General features: G+C 56.8%; 2 protein-coding genes across 5 annotated transcripts in view; one reads left to right on the top strand and one right to left on the bottom strand.

Annotated features, from left to right (window-relative positions):
* Positions 1-920, top strand: part of ELAC2 (elaC ribonuclease Z 2) — a 27,401-nt gene extending 26,481 nt beyond the window's left edge. For all 3 annotated transcript variants that reach the window (XM_007455017.1, XM_007455016.1, XM_007455015.1), the window contains 2 exons: positions 190-334; positions 702-920. In XM_007455017.1, coding sequence (XP_007455079.1) covers positions 190-334; positions 702-920 — 364 coding nt within the window. The remainder of the gene's footprint in view (positions 1-189; positions 335-701) is intronic.
* A 2,107-nt stretch (positions 921-3,027) lies between these two features.
* Positions 3,028-19,203, bottom strand: part of ARHGAP44 (Rho GTPase activating protein 44) — a 151,406-nt gene continuing 135,230 nt past the window's right edge. The window contains exons 17-21 of one of the 2 annotated variants that reach the window (XM_007455013.1): positions 12,862-12,879; positions 11,942-12,163; positions 10,242-10,399; positions 6,662-7,042; positions 3,028-3,164 (exon numbers count right to left, since the gene is read on the bottom strand). In XM_007455013.1, the coding sequence (XP_007455075.1) occupies positions 3,028-3,164; positions 6,662-7,042; positions 10,242-10,399; positions 11,942-12,163; positions 12,862-12,879 (916 nt within the window). The remainder of the gene's footprint in view (positions 3,165-6,661; positions 7,043-10,241; positions 10,400-11,941; positions 12,164-12,861; positions 12,880-19,203) is intronic. The other variant, XM_007455014.1, reaches the window with a different exon arrangement.

Genomic DNA, 19,203 nt, shown 5'->3' with positions numbered 1-19,203 from the left:
CCTGCTTTTCTCAGAGGCGCTCACTGGCGGGAGGTCTGAGAGCACAGAGCCTGGGCTCCCCTGGGGGCGGTGGGAAGACCGGCTCGGCAGCAGGGAGCCCAGCCCCCGGGTGCCTGAGTGGGCAGAGTCTGGGCGGGGGGGGGCTGCGTGATGCGCCCCCTCCAGCCTCGTGTCGCCCCGTCTCTGCAGCACCACCTCCCAGGCCATCGGCGTGGGGATGCGGATGAACGCAGGGTTCATCGTGCTGAACCACTTCAGCCAGCGCTACGCCAAGATCCCGCTCTTCAGCCCCGACTTCAATGAGAAAGTCGGCATCGCCTTCGACCACATGAAGGTGCGGGACCGCTGGGGCGGGGCACGTGGGGTGGGCGGGGCCGAGACGCCCTCTATCCACGTGGTTAGGCTCGGGCCACTGCCCCGCACGACTGGCACAGGGCCTCTTGGACATAGTCCATTGAGAACCTCTTGGAGGCCCAGTCGGTGCCCAGAGTGACATCATCTGAGCTTCTGCACAAGCCTGCGAGGCAGTGTCCTCCTCCGGTGTGGTCAAGCTGGGCCTGTCCCCACCACTGGGCATCAGGGTGCCCGGCTTCTGCCCGGCTGGGCCTGACATGATGGCTGTTATCTGCCGACGGGGCTGTGGCCGGTGCCTGGGAGCCGTGACGGCCTCACCCCAGCCTCTGCTTCGTCTCGCTTCGTAGGTCAGCCTGGGGGACCTCCCGACGGTGCCCAAGCTGATGACGCCGCTAAAGGCCCTGTTCGCCGGGGACCTGGAGGAGATGGCGGAGCGGCGGGAGCGGAGGGAGCTACGGCAGGTGCGGGCGGCCCTGCTTGCCAGCGGGGACGCGGAGCCCCTGCGGAAACGGGCCTCCGCCGAGCAGCCCCCGAGCCCGCCGAGCAAGAAGGTCAGGGCCCAGTAGCGACGTGGCGCTGCGGAGCCGCTGCCCACTGGAGGCGAGGAGGCCGATGTCGACTCCGTGCTCGCTGCGTCTTCGGTCTGTCATGTGAAGTCAGGGCGCGCAGCCCCCCACCCCCCCCCACCCACAGCCCAGCTGTCCCCTCTGTACCCAGAGGCAGCTGGGCCCCAGGAGCGCGGGGCTGTGGACGTGAAGCCTCCAGGAAAAGCGTCTCCGAGGACGGAACACAGTGAATGTGGCGTGTGGAACCCGAGTGCTTTGGCCCTGTGCCACCGCTGGGGACCCAGGGTTCCTGGAAACAGTTTGATCGTGGCCAGGCCCTTTGGGACCTGTCCCCAGGGAGACACCACACCGCAGCAGCCTGGATTTTTGGCAGAAGTCAAGTTGTGCAGACTCACAGCCGTGGTAGGCCGGGCCCGGCCATGCAGGGGCTCCAGGGAAACGCAAGCCTTCCCGTTGTTCTGGCGAAGGAGGAGGCCGGTTGCTTGCTTGCCCCTGATGAGAACCACTCACCGCCCTAGAGTGCTCAGAAATACCGCGTGGGGTGGCTCCAGTGCCCCCCTTTTTGAGGATGAACAACACTGAGGTTAGTGTTTTTGTTTGAAAAGTGAGAGAATTTTAAAAGAAAGATGCATCTAGCATTTGCATATTCTTCCCTCCCGGGAGCCTAGGGAAGGAGCTTTAAAGTTTCAGGTGCTGGGAGACGCAGACCAAGGACCGGACTTGCTGTGACCTCGGGGTCCCTCCCGAGGCAGCGCCTGGCATCAACTCCCGTGGCCCCTTGAGCTTGTTATTAAAACAACAAGAAAAGGTCACACTCAGGGATAATAAATCTATTTTAATAACGTTACCAGTGACGACTATTTGTACATGTATTTAAAGGTAACTAACTTTCAACCACCACCCCCCCCACCGGGCCTCATTACAAATTGGGTACGGAACTGCCCTGCTAGCAAGCGAGCAAAGCCGTTAAACGTCAAAAGTTTGCAAATCCCACTGTCGGAGGAGGGTTATTTTACATTTTGTGGGGAAAAATAAATAAGCATTTAAGTTTCTCATTGTACACCTGTACATGGATTTGGAGTGAATGGCTCAAATTAAACAAATATAGATTTCCTATATACAAATATTATTATATCCTGTATAGGTGTGTCTATTTTAAAAGGATAAAACTGTGAGGTTGGGCTTTGCATGCATGACCCGAATCTATTTCTCACTCTCTCCATCCCAGCTGTGACCAGGCTCCCCGGGTCTCCTCCCTGAGGGCGGGGGCGGGGGGGGGCTTCACGGGGAGGGTGAGCAAGGCTCTCCACGCTGCAGGGCCGAGGGCACAGGCCTGGGGTCTCCGCGGGCTGTTTTCCCCTTCCTGTCTGAGCTTTGGGTAACAGGATTATTGCTATTCACCTGGGACCTCCAGAAAGAGGCGACCCCACATCTCCGTGCCCTGGATGCCCCGATGCTCCTGGGCGGCTGCACTTAGCTACACCTACTGTTGGCGGCGGGGAAGGGGGGGTGGCCTGGGGAGCTACCTTAGGACCCTCCAGGCACGCTCAAGGTCATTTTTTAAATTCAGAAATAGAAAACCATAAGATAGGAAAGGGAGCTCAGTCCACGGCGTGGAGAAGTAACTGTCAGCTGTCGTCTTTAGCCGTTACCTGTAGAGCCCACGGATGAGGGTTCGCCCTCCCCTGTGAAGCAGCAGGCCGGTCAGGGCCCCGGGCTTCTTGGCTCCTGTAAGCAAGCCCCCCACCCCGTCCCCGCTCTGTACCATCAGGCTGGTCTCGCAGGACTTGCCGCGGCCGTCAGCTCAGGCGACAGGCAGCCGGGGTGGACCGGCCGCTGGGCCCTCCACACCCCACCCCGTGGAGGACGTTTCTGAGACACAGGCCCTTGGGTGGACGGGGCTGTCACTTGGCGTGGAGGCTGAAAGGGGGTCAAAATAGGCACAAAGTCGAAAGGCAAAGATCAAACAAAAGGCCAGAGTCCCCACCCGGAGGGAACGCACAAAATCCGCGCGGCCGACACCTGCCACACGGGTGTCCGCCACGCTCCAGCCTCGCGGCGGCCGTGACGGCGCGGAGCCGCGGGAACACGCGTGTGGCGGCGCCGCTCAGAGGGCCGTGCTCTCCGACTCCGCCGGGTCCCTCTTCTCAGCCACTGAGCGCCGCCGCACGAGCTCCCGGGGACCGAGGCGCAGCGCTGAGCCCAGCTCCACGTGGATGGAGGGGACGTCCAAGTGGACCAGATCTGGAAGGCGGCAGAGAGAGGCACTGAGGGGGCTGCCCGCCCCCGAGCCGTGGCTGGCGGGCAAGACGGCGCGAGGAGCGGGCAGGGCTTCGGTCACGGAAGGGCCAGCGCGTCTGGGGGCCGCCGTGGCACCCACCACATGGCGGGCGCAGGGCAGGGCCGGCCTGCTTTGCCTGTGGACCCTGTGGACCCAGACGTGCAGATCCTGTCCGTGGGCCAGCTTGACACTTACACCCATAAAAGAAGGATACTCCTGGTTGGGTCTCGGTGACACCTTCCGGGGAATTTCAGGGCTGCCTTTGGTTCCCTAAAGTCTGCGGGGTTAGGGTTATAGGCTGGGGAGACAGCCTTCCCCCAGGTGTGTGAATGAGTGGGGGGGGACCTCACTCAAGACCACGAATGGTACCCTTGGGGTGGCTGGTGGAGGCAGGGCAGGGTCCCCCCTCAGGACCCCAGAGGTAAGGGGAGTAAACTGCTCCCTGACTGTGGGCACCCCGCCACCCCGACACTAGGAAAACCACTCACCTCCAGTCACACCCCTACTGGGGGCATTTAAGGGTCACTTCCTGGGAGATGCTCAGGAGGAAGGTCCCTGAGGCAACAGGCTCGGCAGTCTGTCCAGACCTCAGCTGGCAGCTCAGTGCGGGCCAGGCCACGGGGCTGCGGGGCCTGGAGGGGCGGCCGCCCCCAGGCGGGCACCGGACAGCCGCTCCCTGACTCCTTGGGGGCCGCAGGGCGCTAAGGAGACCCTGGCATCCTTTGCTCAGGCCTGTTACTCCCTCCCAGGCCTGCTCAGCCTCTGGCCTCCACACAGCCTCGCTGTCCCCGGGCAGCGAGGCTGTCCCCGGACCGAGGACCGAGGACACGCAGCTGGATGGGGAGCGGCCCTGGGCCAGACAGGGTGGGGCACCCCGGTTTCTGTAAAGTGAACATTCCGCCCAAGGAGGACCATCGCAAGCGGAGAGACAGACGTTCAGACACTGTCCTCAAAGACACACAAACGTGGACGCTCTGGGACAAAGGTTCTTCTCTCTCCACCCAGCCCCCAAAAGGTGCCCCCGCCTGACGGAGCAGAGCCTGGGGGTCTGCCGGTGCCTCACCGCCGGCCTGGAAGGGCAGCACAAGCCCCGGGGCTTGGATTCTGGATTCAAAGTTCCGTCCCTGTCGCCAGGGGAGCGTAACCCCGGGCAGTTTCCTACCCTGTCTCGGCCTCAGCAGTCGCTGGGGGGATAACAGGCAGGAAGGTGCCTGCAGGTGAAGCAGGTGAAGGGGATGTGCAGCCCCGAGGCGAGCTGCCCAGCTGCCATCCTGGCCGCTCCCTTGGACACCTGAGCCAGAAGGCGACTCGGGTAGCCTAAGCTTGGGGCAGGGAGAGGGCCCACTGGCTGCCGGGAAAGGGGAGGCCTGTCTCTGTGACAGAGGCCCCAGAAGGGCCTGTCCCCGGGCCCGTGTGGGCGCCGGACGCCCTGGAGCTGTTTCTCTCAGGGGTCTGCAGCCCGCAGCTCAGCAGCTTCCCTGGGGGGACTGGGGGGGGGGACTGGGGGGGACCCTCCCCTGCTTTGCTCTGGCTGCCCCTTTCTGACTGAGGCCAAGACACTTGCTTCCTCCGGCTTCCTTCCTGTTCTTGCCTTAGTTTTCCTTTGGAGCATCTACTCCTTACAGGAGGAGACCAGGCAGAAACTGGTAACAAAGGCTCTCAGAGTATTTCACTGAGTGGGACAGAAAGGCCCTGGCTGGCTCTATACACTGGGGAAAAACAGCTCAGGATAAATTCCAGAACGAACACTACGGACTCTTCAGGATTTGCCAACCGTCCTAGCCGGAGCTCAGGCTCCAGGCCCCGCGGTGGAGGATGCGGCCATGGCAGCGGGCGGGTCCGTCCCCGGGGGCCCTTCCCTGAACCAGGGGTGCACATGCATCTCCCCGACACTGGGCACCTGTCTGTAGCAGTGACACAAGGACACACGGGATGAGGGACAGGGCTGTCACCCCCTCAATCTAAACCAAAATGGGCGGGGGGGCAGCTGGGATTAGGTGACTGGCCAGAGAAGGGGAGGGAGGCCTGTTTCTCCCCCTCTCCTCAGAAAAGAAAGGAGGAGGCCACTGAGCCCCAAGGCCGCGGAGGCTGCCGTGCAGGTCGGGGTGCATGCAGAGCGCGGGGCTGCGGCCTGGCTGCGAGCAGAGGGGCGAGGCCGGGGCCGCTTACCCTGGAATCCCCCTCACGTATCCACAACTGCGGCCCCCGTGTCACACAGCTGCGAGGACACAGCGACAGGATTCAGAGAAAGGAATAAATACGATGAGACGAATGGAACACGGACCACGCCCAGCATCACAGTCAGACGGACCACAGTAAGCCATCACCGACCACGCGGCTCAGACCCCAGCCCGCCCTGCGGGACTACGGGCCAGGCTGCCGCCGCCAGAGGACATCGGGACAGGACAGACGGGGCACGAGATGACTACTAAAGGGCAGAAGCTCTGAGCCGGGCAGGAGGGAAGGGGGCCGTCACACCTCCCCAGGGCCCCTCCCATCAATCAAGGGCTCCTCTAGAACCACCAGCGGGAAGTGGTGCTCACTGGTTAGAACTTTTCCTTAGCTTTTTGTAAGCCTCAGGGTGGATGGAGCAGCTGGACCTGCACCGTTTATCACAGCAAAGATAAAGCAGCCGCATCACCGGTCAGCCTCTCGGCACAGTGTGTGCCTCTGCCCCACTGTGCATGCACGCCGGGCTGGCCCTTCCTGCGCAGCGAGGCGCTAAGCCCGCAGGCTCACCTCCCACCTGATCGAGGGGAAAACGGCCCACCTGGAGAGGGAAGTGGCGGCAAAAGCATGACCCTTTACAAGTCCCAGGGCACCCAGGACCCAGGGCCAAACTGCTCTCTCTCTCTCTCTCTCTCTCTCTCTCTCTCTCTCTCTCTCTCTCTCTCTCGAGAGAGAGAGAGAGAGAGAGAGAGAGAGTGTGTGAGTGTGTGTGTGTGTGTGTGTGTGTGTGTGTGTGGTGTGTGTGTTATGCTTACACACTTTCCTGGAGGAAAACAGCTCGTCTTTGACTTTAAATTTAAAGCAAAACTAAATTTAGTCCTCGCGGGCTTCTCCAACCAGGGGGCAGCATCTTTTCTGAAACTGACCCCTTTCTAATCACGTATTGCTAGAAAAAGTTTTCTAATAAGGCTTCTTTAGCAAAGAGGGAAAAAACAGCCTCTGCTCTGCCATCACAATCCAGCCCCCGCTGCAGCAGCCCCTCGAAGGACGCAGGGTGCTCAGCCCCCAGGTGAAGAGTCGGACCAGAACCCTGGGCTGGCGGGTGTTCAGCTGGGAGAAATCCCCCAGGGAGCCCCCTCCCCGCAGGACAACCGGCCACCAGGGCTTTCCACGGCCTCACGGGGGCTTCTAAGGAGACCAGCCCGGGTGCCACACGCGTGGCACAGCAGGGCCATCCCTGGCAAGCAGGGTGCACTAAGGCTCACGGAGACGCTGCACGCGCGGCGGTTACCTGTGGACATGCTCTCCCCGGGGGACACACCGTCCAGCGCGGGTTGCTCAGCAGACTGTGGGCTGGAGGCTGTGAGGCTGACGGCGGGCGGCTCGGGGGGCGGCAGGGTGGGCCTCTGCCGGGGCTTCGGGGTGGGCCGCGACTTGCTGAGAGCGCCCACGAAGCCGGAGGGGGAGGCCAGCGGGGGCGCCGTGGCCGCCGGGGAGAGCTGGCCCGAGGCCAGGGAGTACCCCGGGGGGCAGCTCAGTCCGTAGGGTGATGGGGTGCTGGGGGGCGTGGGGGACAGGCTGAGTGGGGACGGCTGGCCGGCAGGCGGCTCAGGCAGGGACCCTGGCTGGCCAAAGGGGACCTTGGGCGGAATGGGTGCCAGCTTCTTGGAAACTGAAAGAGGAAGCATAGAACACGGGGTTCAGTGACACCCATCATCCCTGTGGCTGTCAGCAAGCGCCCCCCCACCCCCGCCCCCAGTTCCTGCCACACTGAGAGCAGCCAACACCGTTTCTTAAAATTCACCTAGAACTGCATATCCGCCCATCTGTTCACTAATTTCTCCTCCTCTCCCCTGGATTCCTGCTATGATGAGCACACACACCCCCAGCCAAACGGGAGAACACATTTCCCATGCCCAGGCCGTGGCTGAGTTCCCAGGGTCCTCCCATCACTTCCAAGTGGTGCACCTAACGGGGGCTCCGAGGACGGAGGAGTCTGGGATGCAGCATCCAGGACGGGACGACTAGAGATCAGCTTGCGGCAGGGGATCCTGGACAGAGCAACCATCCTCGGGGCGGGAAGCTCTGACTTTTGGCTGAACCTGCCCAATGGCTCTGGGATCCCGTTAACAGCGACCTATGACCAAGTCCTCTGGCCACAGAGGCCCAGAGCCTCCATCACGCTGCCTGTCTTTCCCTGTGCTTCCCCTCAGTCCTATGGACTTGCCTCAGAGGTGTTTTCCCTTCAAGAACCCTGGGTGTGGACGTGTACAGACCTGCACTGTTTGTTCTAAGTGCATCACTGCCCCAACCCCTCTGCACTGCTTTCATTCCCCTCTTTTTATTTAGTTAGTCATGCTAAAGGGTGACAAACACATTATGCCTTTAAATGGAAAGGAACTGGCAAGGCTGACAAATTCTAATATTTAGAAGATCCCTTGGTGGACAAATGTCTCGAGAAAGTGATCACTCATCTATCAGATTGAGGGCTGGCTGTGGGTAGCACTTACTCTCGAGGAAACTGTCTTTTTAAGCCCTCAAGGAGGCATCTCTCGAGGAAACTGTCTTTTTAAGCCCTCAAGGAGGCATCGTTCTTCCCCCTACTCCCCCCCCCCCGCCCCCCGACGGAACAGAATCTATTCCAACGATGCCGCGTGCACCTCCCTGGCTCCTTGCGCGGTGCGGAAAAGTAAGGGTCCCGCTCTCCTGCGTCCCATCAACTTGGGTTCAAATTCCTAGCCCGTCTCACCTGCTGCAAGTTGGGGGGTTTTATTTAAACCTCTTGTATGGGGCTTCCCTGGTGGCACAGTGGTTGAGAATCTGTTTGCCAATGCAGGGGACACAGGCCCGAGCCCTGGTCCGGGAAGATCCCACATGCCGTGGGGCAACTCAGCCCGCGCACCGCAACTACTGAGCCTGCGCTCTAGAGCCCACGAGCCACAACTACTGAGCGCACGTGCCACAACTACTGAAGCCTGCAGGCCTAGAGCCTGTGCTCCACAACGAGAAGCCACCTCAATGCGAAGCCCGCGCACCGCAACGAAGAGTAGCCCCCGCTCGCTGCAACTAGAGAAAGCCCGCGCACAGCAACGAAGACCCAACGCAGCCAAAAATAAATTTTTTAAAAATAATAAATAAATAAATAAAATAAACCTTTTGTATGCACTGGAAAGAATCACATTTCCTCCACAGTACTGTAATAATTACATGGGATCATGTATGTCAAGCACCACACAGTCATGACTTAAAACCACTTTTCAGCCCTACTGGCTGACGCAGGCATTCCATGTTTCTCCTCCAGTGGAGACTCTAGGGGTCAGTGCTTGAACACGTCTTCCCCGAGGGAGACGGAGGATGCAGTGACATCACCGTGATGTCTGTGGTGACATCTACCACCCCAGGTAGGGACAGGCCTAGGTCATGATGCAAGACTGTAGGCACATCGTCAAAAGCCTGAGGGGGTACAGAACAAAACTCAGTGTGCCATTTGTGGGCAATGGTGTGCCTTTCAAATGGTGGTGCTGAGCTGCTGAACGTCACCTGGGAAACCCCTGCCTGGGTGCAATGGGCTGTGAAGAACGAGAGGGCCAATGTCCCACTGGCTTTGGGGAGACGCGTGGCCTGGAGCCCGGACCCCGCTGGACAGAAGAACAGCCTAGTCATCACCCTGCCCTGCGCAGCTGGGGGAGGGTTAAAAGCCGTGTAAACTAAGACAGCCAGAGAATTCCATCAGGACCGCAAGGGAAACGTGTTACTGCTGGCTAAAGCCCTGGCATGCTCAAATCCCTCCACTGCCACTTTGGCCAACCTCCTGTGTTGCAAGGTGCCCTCACATGACCCTCGGTGTCCTGAGCTCACCACAGGCGGTCCAGCAGGAACACCCTTGTACTATGTACGGTTCCACGTTCACCTGTCTGCAGAGGCCACGTCTGCTGCTCTGTTAGAGCCTCGGGGCTCTCTACACGTAGCAGAGGCTCAACAAACATTTGTAGGGCGTATAAGGGATGAATGGGGGTGAGCAAGATGGAAGGGCTGGGAGAGGGCAGGCTCGGATGATGGGCTCACACAGCAGCCCGCAGCCGGGAGGGGCCCTGTGTCAGGATAAGGAGAACCAGCCCGGTCCCACGTCCCGGAGCTAAAGGCTCTCCTAGAAGCTGGACAGGCCTGAACTGAGAACAAATCAGACAATGTGCTGTTTTAAGCACCTGACAGACTTCGTGATGACAGAAGGTGGAAAAAAAAAAGGTGGCTCTGATTAACACACGTTCCATGCAGCCCCCCATTTACGAGATATCACCATGGGGCTATCATAACGGGGCCTTTTGCAGTGGGTTTCAGTGGCAGGAATCTGGGGTGGGCGGCTCATGGGCCAGTGGACAAATGCTCAGGCCTCCACTAAAGAAATATCAAAGGGCAGGCCTCCTGCAGAAACAGTCTCAATTCCGCCTCTGTGTCCCCTTGTACAAATAATCCAGGGGCAGGCAGCTGGGCTGGACCCCAGCTGGGGCAGGGGCTCCTGGGGAAGACTCCACACTGCATTTTAAATGGTGGTGGGAAGCCTGGCAGAGTCGATGAAGACACGTGTCATCCTGGGCGATGATTCTGCAGAAAGGTCCCGGTGGACGGGAAGCAGAGCCCCGTGTCTGCCCCCGCCACACCCCCGAGCCCACTGTTCAAATGAGTAGACCGAGGAATAACGATGCAACGACCCCTCTTGGGGTTGGCTAACTCCCCAAAGCTCTCATGCGCAGTAATTTTTCATGAAACCAGTTTCTAAATCTCTGTGAGAATGGAGGAAAATGTTTCCAGGAGGTGTGACAGCTCTCTGGCCTGAGCCCCCCAAGCCCCCCGAGCCGGCGGCAGTGACATACCCTTCCGGAGGGTGTGAGGACTCTGGTCTGCGGGCAGCTGGCTGGGGCTGGCGCCCGGCTGCATCCCGGGCTGCATCGCTGCACTGGGCGTCCCCTGGCTGGAACCTGGACTTCCTTTCTGCCCAGATCCTGGAGAAAGTTCCTTGCTTTTAGAAGTGCTGAAACACAGGACAAAAGAAAGCCCCTGAGCTCAGGTAACTTCCGCATCAGCGCTGTGAACTGAATACATGTTCCTCCAGGCAGGTACGGTCCTCTCAGCCCTTCTGAAAGCCTTCAAAGATGCCCACGGAGGTGACCGTCCTCTCTTGGGGCTCTGAGGGCCTGGGTTCCACCCTCATCCCCATGTGGCACCCGTGGCCAGCTCCCTCTCCTGGCCTCTACTCTCTCTCCAGCAGGAGACCATCCCAGCAAGTCGCCAATTTGTCCATTTCCTCTGCCGACCATCAGCCGCTGCTTCCTGCTAACTCCCTCTCCCCTCCCACATCCCTCAAATGAAACTGAAGCCCACGAGTCCCGGCCGGAGCTGGCGACCCCTCGTCCTCTCCAGTGGAGCCATCAGCAACCGCGCCATCCAGGGTCGCTACCCTCCCCCCGCAACTCTGCTTGTCACTTCCCCATTTCTCAGGGAAAATACCTTCTACTCATTAAAAAACAAACAAACAAACAAAACCCTGCAATCCCTTCACTTAGGGGGTTGGTTTGTGTGTGTGTGTGTGTGTGTGTGTGTGTGTGTGTGTCTGCGTGTATGTGTGTCTGTGTGTGTGTCTGTGTGTGTGCGCACACGCGCACATGCGAAGACTGGCTTGAGAGGTTTGGCCTCCCGGAGTCTCCAAAGTGTTTTCAGCAGTGGCCATGGAGGGATACTGCGCACCCTAACAGAACGCACAGTGCCTCTGAGTGAAGGAGCTTTCCTGCTTCTCTGAACTGCTGCTTTAGGGACAGACAGAAACAAACGGCAAAGCAGTCTCCTGTGCAATCCCCACTCCTAGAATCTCCTCTGACCACGTCCCTTTCAAGGAAGGGCCAGGGACGGCCTCCTTCCCCCGCCCCCCTGGGTACGAACGACCACGTGCCGTGACGTGTGCCTTGACCGCTCAGATTGCGTTTTTCATCTTTGGAGCGACAAGGGCTGCCCTGCACAAAAGTTCATGGAACTAGCGCTGGAATGAGCGTGCTCCCCGTCTTTTCTCTGCCTCTGCAAGAACGAGATGCAGTCACACCACAGGCTGCAAAGGCCACCAGGCCCAGCATGACCGCGGCACCTCCATTCCTTAGCTGGTTTGCACCCATTTTAGCAGTAAAATGGTCCCTATGCGTCTAAAGGTAGAGGAGGGGAAGGGAGAAACAGTGAGATTCTAAACTTCAAAACAGAGAAGCTGTAATAGCGTAGGAGGCGGACAAAGGCAGCTGGGGACTCCGATCCCGCGCCTGGCCTTAGCAAGCTGCCACCTTACCCGTGTGCCTGGGATGCTGTTCTGGGAAAGCCTGGGCTCCATCTGATGATAATCCAGGGGTCTGCGAATGCCTTACCTGCTGCAGAAGCCAAACCAGGATGCCGAGAAAAGGGGGGAAATGACCAACTCCAAGAGGCTTTGAGTGTATGCAGCAAACCCAGACCAGCACTGCGGTCAGTGCACCGCAGGCCAGACTGACCCAGGCCGGGGGGGTTGGTGGGGGGAGGACGACAGCGCCCTGCTTACCTGATCCGCTCAGCCCCGGGCTGGAGGCCGAGGCCGGATGGAGAGAGCGCGGGCACCGCGGGGCCGTCGGGGGGCTGCTCCGGGAGGGGCGACGGCAAGGGCGGGGCGAGCTCCGTGGATGGGGCTGGGGGCTGCATGGTGGGCGGGGCGCAGGACGCCTTCCGGCCGGCCGAGGAGCCTCTTCGAGCCACCCACGACGTGTCCATGACCCTCACGCCCATGCTGGCCAGGGACAGAGAGACCCAGGCTTAGCCGCGCGCGCCGGGCGCCGGGCGCCGGGGTTCCCTCCCCCACCAAGCGCCCCGCAGCGCAGCCCGAGCATCTCCTGGACCAGGGAAGCGAGGCAGCTGCCAGCCGTGCTCCACGGACAGAGGTGCTTGAGCATCCCGGCAGCTCCGGGCGGGGCTCCCACCAGCGGCCCGGGCACCGCCGGCCTTAGGACCACTGCCCGCCCAACAAGCTCCCCAGAATCCAAGCTTCCCTCAGAGCAGAGAGCGGCCTCACTGGGGGGCACCCACTCCTCCCAAGTGGGAGGTGGAGGCGGGCGGGACAGCGAGGGAGGGGCAGCATCAGACCACAACAGGGCACCAGCCAGTAGGGGACATCTAAACATCCATCTTTCTTCTTTTTGCCACTTGGGGATAGAGAGCACGGGACAGACTCGGGATTCTTGCGCCAGCCCCAGGGTGCTGGCTGAGCTACAACCTCCGCAGGGTCTACACAGCGGGGAAGGGCTGATCATGCCTCTGGTCAGTCCCCACCCCGACTCCATTTTAACGAGGGGAAGACAGACAGCTTTGAGTAAATCGGCCAAAGCAACCAGCCGCACACATTCACCCCCTTGCAGAGCTCCCTAAGGCATAGCTCGCTTAGTGGTCAGAGACTGAGCGTGGCCTCGTAGCTACCCAAGGATACCGTACCTTTGGATTTTCCTAAGGCTGCAGGGACAGAAACATACAGATATTAGTGTCGAAAAAACTGTGCCCTCCTTGGGACACACAGCTTGTCCCTTTCAAGGTCTGTCTTGTCTCTTGTGTCTGTCAAGGCTAAGCCTGGGGCTTTTTACGGTGCCATGAACTTGTTTCAGTTTAGCTGGTCTCTCTAGTTAAAGTGACTTTTCTGTTTGTATGGGTGAAAAATCATCCTACCAAGCTTGCAGGGGAATAAAGAGAGAAGCCAAAGAGCTGACACTGGTCAGGAATAAGGGAGGAAAAAAATCCGTGGAAGCGGCAGTCCGCTCTCTTCCCAGTTAATGATTTAGAAGGTGGTTAATGCCTTCCTCGGGTCCAGGAGGTAACTGGTTCCACGGTCCGCAGTCGAGGCCTTCACTGACTGAGGCCAGAGCCAATCCTTCCAGTATTAAGGCAGACACGGACGTTCACACAGGAAGAACACCAGCCAGCACCAGTCTCCCCTGCGTATGTGCACAGAGGGTCGTACTCACACCCACGCTGGTCAGAAGCAAAGAGCTGTTACACCATGACATTCTAGCCACCTCACAGAGGGGCAGCAAGATTCAAAGAAAAGGTCCACGTTTGGGGGTCGGTTGTAGCAGGTGGGATGTGGGTCCTTTAAGGAAATGTGCGGGGACGGACCCTCCGTGAGGCGCACAGAGGAGAACGATGCTACAGCCGCGCACACAGGGGACAGACGGCTTCTGACACACTTTCCCCTGGGGGCGGGGACCCAGAGACCCCTCCCTGTCGAGTGTCACTGTTAATATTTCTCATCTCCAAGGCATCTTGGGGGCGGTCAGTCTCTCTCCAGGACCCACTCTGCTAGTCATCCTGCCTCTGAGGACCCTCCACCAATAAACAAGCACCTTCTATACGAGATCCAATCACCCCTGGAGGCCACTCAAAACTCTGGGACAGGGTCCAACTGCGTCCCCCGGTATTTAAAGTGGGCTGCAGGCTGGGTATCAAACTATGCCCCTTGGGCTTCCAAGTTTATCAGGCTGAAAAAGAGCAAAAAGCTTAATATGCCACTTGGGGAAGCAAACTGATACCACTTAGCTGCAGTGTTGGCAAGGAGGGTGGGATTTATCCCGTGGTGACCAACAGAAGCCCTGGAGGCTGGAGGTCTCGTGCTGTGCTCCCTTCCTTACCCTATTCGCTCTCACTTAGGAAGAAGACCTTCCCCATCTGGGATGAGAGGCGTGGGCTTTGGGATCAGGGCTGGTGGGGGACACCTTCTATTTCCAAACACACCTTGCAGCACTGTTGACCCCAGACACCAGGCTCCGTGGTGATCTTCTGGCTTACCCAGGGGAGGGCATGGTCGGGAGGAGGACCAACGAGACCCGCTAAATATCATCCATCGGCAAAGCATTAGCAACCAACAGTCGAGAGGTGAAACGCACACCCCTGCTTTTATAAAGAGACGGCTGTGCCGACTGTAATCACCACCCTCCCAGCGGAAGTGACTTTCATATGGGAAGCCGCGTCCTCTGTGCCCAGGAAACACACGTCAAAGGTTCACTGACATTTTCAAAAGGCAATAAAAATCTTTTTTTTCTTTTTCAAGTCTTTGTATAGACGTACACTTTTATTTCACTTGGGTAAATGTCTAGGGATAGAATGGCTGGATCACATGGTGGGTAAATGTTTTAACTTTTGCAGAAACTGCCAAACTGTTTTCCAAAGTGGTTGTTCTATTTTACAGTCCCGCCAGTATTCTATGAGCGTTCTAGTTCCTTCATATAAAAGGCAAGAAAAATCTTTCAGTGGCAACAGCAAGACACTCAGAGGCCTCAAAGCATATTACCTTCAGAAGCAAATGAAGCTTTGCTTGGAAGATTGGTTAGATGTGTCCGAACGTCTAGCTAGAACTCCGTCCAAAGACAAAAATTACAAAATTGCTTGGCATGCTGCTGAGAGAGGGGAGCTATTCAGAGGTGGTAGAATACAACCAGGTTATGTAAGCAGGTCACAAGTTTCTGCTCATTGTTTTATCACATAAAGAAGCAACAGTCGCCAGAATCAAAGAACTTGCAGGTTATTTAAAAATAACCGGGACTTCCCTGGTGGCGCAGTGGTTAAGAATCCGCCTGTCAATGCAGGGGACACGGGTTCGAGCACTGGTCCGGGAAGATCCCACACGCCACGGAGCAACAAAGCCGGTGAGCCACAACTAGTGAGCCCACGAGCCACAACTACTGAGCCCGCGTGCCACAACTACTGAAGCCCACGCGCCTAGATCCCGTGTTCCGCAACAAGAGAAGCCACCGCAGTGAGAAGCCCGCGGCCCGCCACAAAGAGCAGCCCCCGCTCGCCACAACTAGAGAAAGCCCGCGCGCAGCAACGAAGACCCAACACAGCCTAAATAAATAAATAAGTAATAAAACAAAATAAAAATGACCAAGCTCAATCAATCAGAAACAACCAACTCCCTGAGAAGTCACTGCACAGATACCCACATCTCGTATGGATGTCAAAGATTTCCCATGGCCACTGCTTCCGGTGAAAACGAGAGGAACTTGGTTTTCGGATCCCTTTATGGCTGAATCAAGGAAAAAGCGAGAAACCAGAGGCCGGGAAGACTCTCCGAGAAGCAAAGGAAGGCAGGGGCACGTGGCAGAGCCCAGGAGGGCACCTGGGCAGAGCCTCCCTTCTGGACTTCCTGGGTCTTCTAAAGAGGGAGCCAGGTGATGGGAGGCGAGGGCCTGCAGCATGTGGGGAGCTGACCCCGAGACACGTGGCTCCCTTTCGGGTAAGGTGACAAGGGGCAGGGAATTCAGGCTTCTCACACCTGCTCGCCCTCAGGATTAACGCAGGGCAGGGCAGGGCAGCCTCACCTTGGCAAGGCAGCCCCTCTGAAGTCCATTTCACCCTGCTTCACTCCTCCCAGCCTACAGGGACCTCATGTTTGCAGGGAGCTTGCCCTAAGCTGCACTTTGTATTTTCCATGAGAGACTGTATCATGGAACAGGTCTCCTTGATTCAGGAAACGGAGTGGCGTTCCTGTTTTAAAGTCTGTAACCTGGCAGGCCACACAGGGAAAAGAGAAGATCTAGGACCTTAAAAATTAGGAGACAAAGGCCTGCCCCAGGGGAAAAAAAAAATCTGAAAGTTGGAGATTCCAGCATACGAACAGGTATCTACAGAGAGAACACATGTATTACTGAGGACAGAAGTTTGCTGTGGACCATTCCAGGTGATGAGCTGTCAGGGGTTAGGGGTTGTTTTCTGTTTTTCTTTTGGCCTCTGTAGGGTTGACATCTGCCATGCTGTTTTTTATTTTATTCATTTCCGGCTGTGTTGTGCGGCACGTGGGATCTTAGTTCCCTGACCAGGGATTGAACCCGTGCCCCCCGCAGTGGAATCGCGGAGTCCTAACCACTGGACCGCCAGGGAAGCCCCCTGTCATGCTGTTTTTGAATCCTGGTCAGGAACAGTCCTAACCAGAGATGTCAGCCAACGTATGGCTTTGAGGTATTCAAGTCTACAGAGATCGGAAAGGTTGAGATTTGTGTTCTAGAGATCAGTTACACTTGGGAAAGACCCACCAAGAGAAAGGAGGAAAGAAAATCTGTTATCTCCCCAAAGACCCACAGAAGCTTTGGGAGTTCCCGCACCGTTTAGGGTGAACTTGGAGGTCGGGGAGCAGTGGCAGGACGGGTGCCAAGGTGAATGATGAATAAGAAGGATCCTAAAAATCCTGGCTCAGCCTTGTCTGCAGTCCCCCAGGAAGGCCAAAATCCGGTATTTCCAGCTCCTCTAGGGATAATTCCTCTCCTAAATGCATAACAACAAAGTTTCTTCACCTCCCCAGTACAAACAAAACCTGGGGTCACCTGGCAACACTTCACAGACCTGGTCTCAGCATCCACAGATGTATAAATCCTGGAAATGTGGAAGCAGAGGCAGGGCCTGGGCCAAGAATGTGTCTCCCAAAGGCCCAGCTGACCAATCCAACCCCCAACTATGAGTCAAAGTTTCCCCTGGTACCCAGAACTTTCTAGGTAAGCTTGTTTTACCCCAGGTTCGGGCTCTCTCTGAAGTAACATTCCTGCACCCCCCGTCCACGACATAAACCCCTTTCAGGGTGGCTGTCTTTTGGAGGCTCTCCATCCTTCCACTAGGTCTGCAGAGGACCTCAATATCCACAACTGAAAAAAACAAGTCCCTTGGAACACAAGTTCTGACTGTCTCATGACAACAGGCTTTGTGAGCTAATAAATTTGGGAAATGATGCCACAGCCCCTTGTGAAGATGCATGGCACGTCACAGCATGTAAAAGACCCTGAGAAGTCATACACTCAAGAAAGGGGTTTTGACGTGTTGAATCCTGTGTTTCAGGAACACATGAGACCCCAGATTTCCCTCTCCTTGCCTCCTGCCCCAACATAACCTAGCATTAGTGGAACTTGCATTCCATAGGGCACTGTTCAGATCGCTCCCGAACTTTTCAATTACATGTGCTCATTCCAAATTACAGAATGTCCAGCCTAAGGTCCGGGGGCAGGGGCGCCGCTGAGACAAGACCCCTGCAGAGCAGTTTCAAGCACAGGCTGAGGATGAGTCACGCACTAAACTGAGCTCTGAGGGAGGCCGCTAGCCCTGGTGTAAATATCCTCGTGGATTCGGGGGGCTGCTGTCGGCTGGCCCTGGTGGAGGCCCCCTAAGGATGAGAACGCAAGTGAAGTGGCTACATCAGGTTTCAGGACGGGAAAGAACAGCTGCACCGAGCTGCACGGGGGCAGAACATTAGTATCCTCTTTTATTTTTTAAAGCTTGTTCTGATTATCTTTAGTTGCATAACAAACCACCCTCGAAATTCAGTAGCTTATTGATCTGGGCCACAAATCCACAATTTTGGGAGAGTTTGGCAGGGACAGATTGACTAGTCCACACAGCACTAGCTGAGGTGGTTTGACTTGTGTAGTTCTAGCCTCTGCATACCCCTAAAAACCCTCTGGTGGTAAGGCCCCAGCAGCATCTGGAAAGCTGCCTGCAGTCCCTGGGGCCCCAGTGGGATGGCAGTCTGTCCACGGAGATCCCAATGACCCTGGCTCTTTATACTAAGAAGACCATACTGTAGGGGCCAGTGGATGTCGAACGCCCTGAGATTCCACAGTGAGAACTTTCTCATAGAGGTCATCTGGATGGCTTTTCAGAGGGGACTGGGAATCAGACGAGGTCTGGCAGGGTGGAGCCCACCTCTGATGCAGAAACACTTGGGACCAAAGGACCAGAACTGCCCCTCCAGGGCATCCCCCCCCCCCTCCCCCGCAAGGGACACTTCACACAGGAACTGAGTCGCTTAAAACTGAGTTTTAAAAACAAATTCCAATGCATTTGCTAGCTCTCTCACTCTCTCTCTGCATCTCTGTCTCTCTCCCCCATGAGGCAAAGATCAGATTCTAAGTATGCTGTTTTTTTTTTTTTTTTTTTTTTTTTATAGATTGGTGAAATCTCCCCCTACTCCCCTTAACTTCTAAGAATTTCCAGCTTTTCTTTCCCCACCAGACAGAATACAATGAACAACAGCACAGAGCAGAGAAACACCCCGCACCCGCCTCTCACGGGAAGGGTCTCTGGTGGGAAAGGGAACAAGCGGGGACACTGGACCTTGTGAACACTCCCCATCATCACAGGACACAGGTGTGGGTCTCCAAGGTCGACTCCCACTCAGAAGAGAAGAGGAGTGGAAAGTAAGACTCACGCACCTCCACAGTTCTGGGCTTTTCAACCTTTCCTCTGTAGGACACATTAGCCGATGACTCAAGCCCACGTATGTGGGTGCCAGGGCTGAGCTGACACCTCCCACGAATGAGCTGTGCTCGTTAGGAAACCTGTTTATGCCCATTTGACTTCTTATGGGAATCACATCATGCAATTACATATTATGTGAACTGATTTAATGTGGGTGCAAGAGGGTCATTCCTATGCGAATTAAGCTGGGCGCATTTATGAGTCTCATAACAACTGCATCAAAGTAGGTGTAGGTGTCGATCATAAAAGACGGGAAAACAACTCTTAGAAACTTATAAGGATCTTACACTCAGATTGATTCAAGGTTTAGGTTTTCAATCTGTTTTAAAGAGACTGAAACTGGGAATGTTAAACTACACACTGCAGGTGTTACTGATGCAAGAATGTTGCTGAGGGGTGCAGACGAGCAGACCCATCATCAGAATAAAACCGCTGAAGATCTGAGAATTGATGTACATTTGTAAATTCTGAGTCAAAATCAAGTGTTTACTATCTTTTTTTTTCAGTGTCCCCTTTTGACCCACTTTTTTTTCTTTTGATGAGAAC

This window comes from Lipotes vexillifer, unplaced genomic scaffold, assembly GCF_000442215.2.
Source record: "Lipotes vexillifer unplaced genomic scaffold, Lipotes_vexillifer_v1.1 scaffold1233, whole genome shotgun sequence".
Classification (NCBI taxonomy): domain Eukaryota; kingdom Metazoa; phylum Chordata; class Mammalia; order Artiodactyla; family Lipotidae; genus Lipotes; species Lipotes vexillifer.
This window is presented reverse-complemented; position numbering and strand designations above follow the sequence as displayed.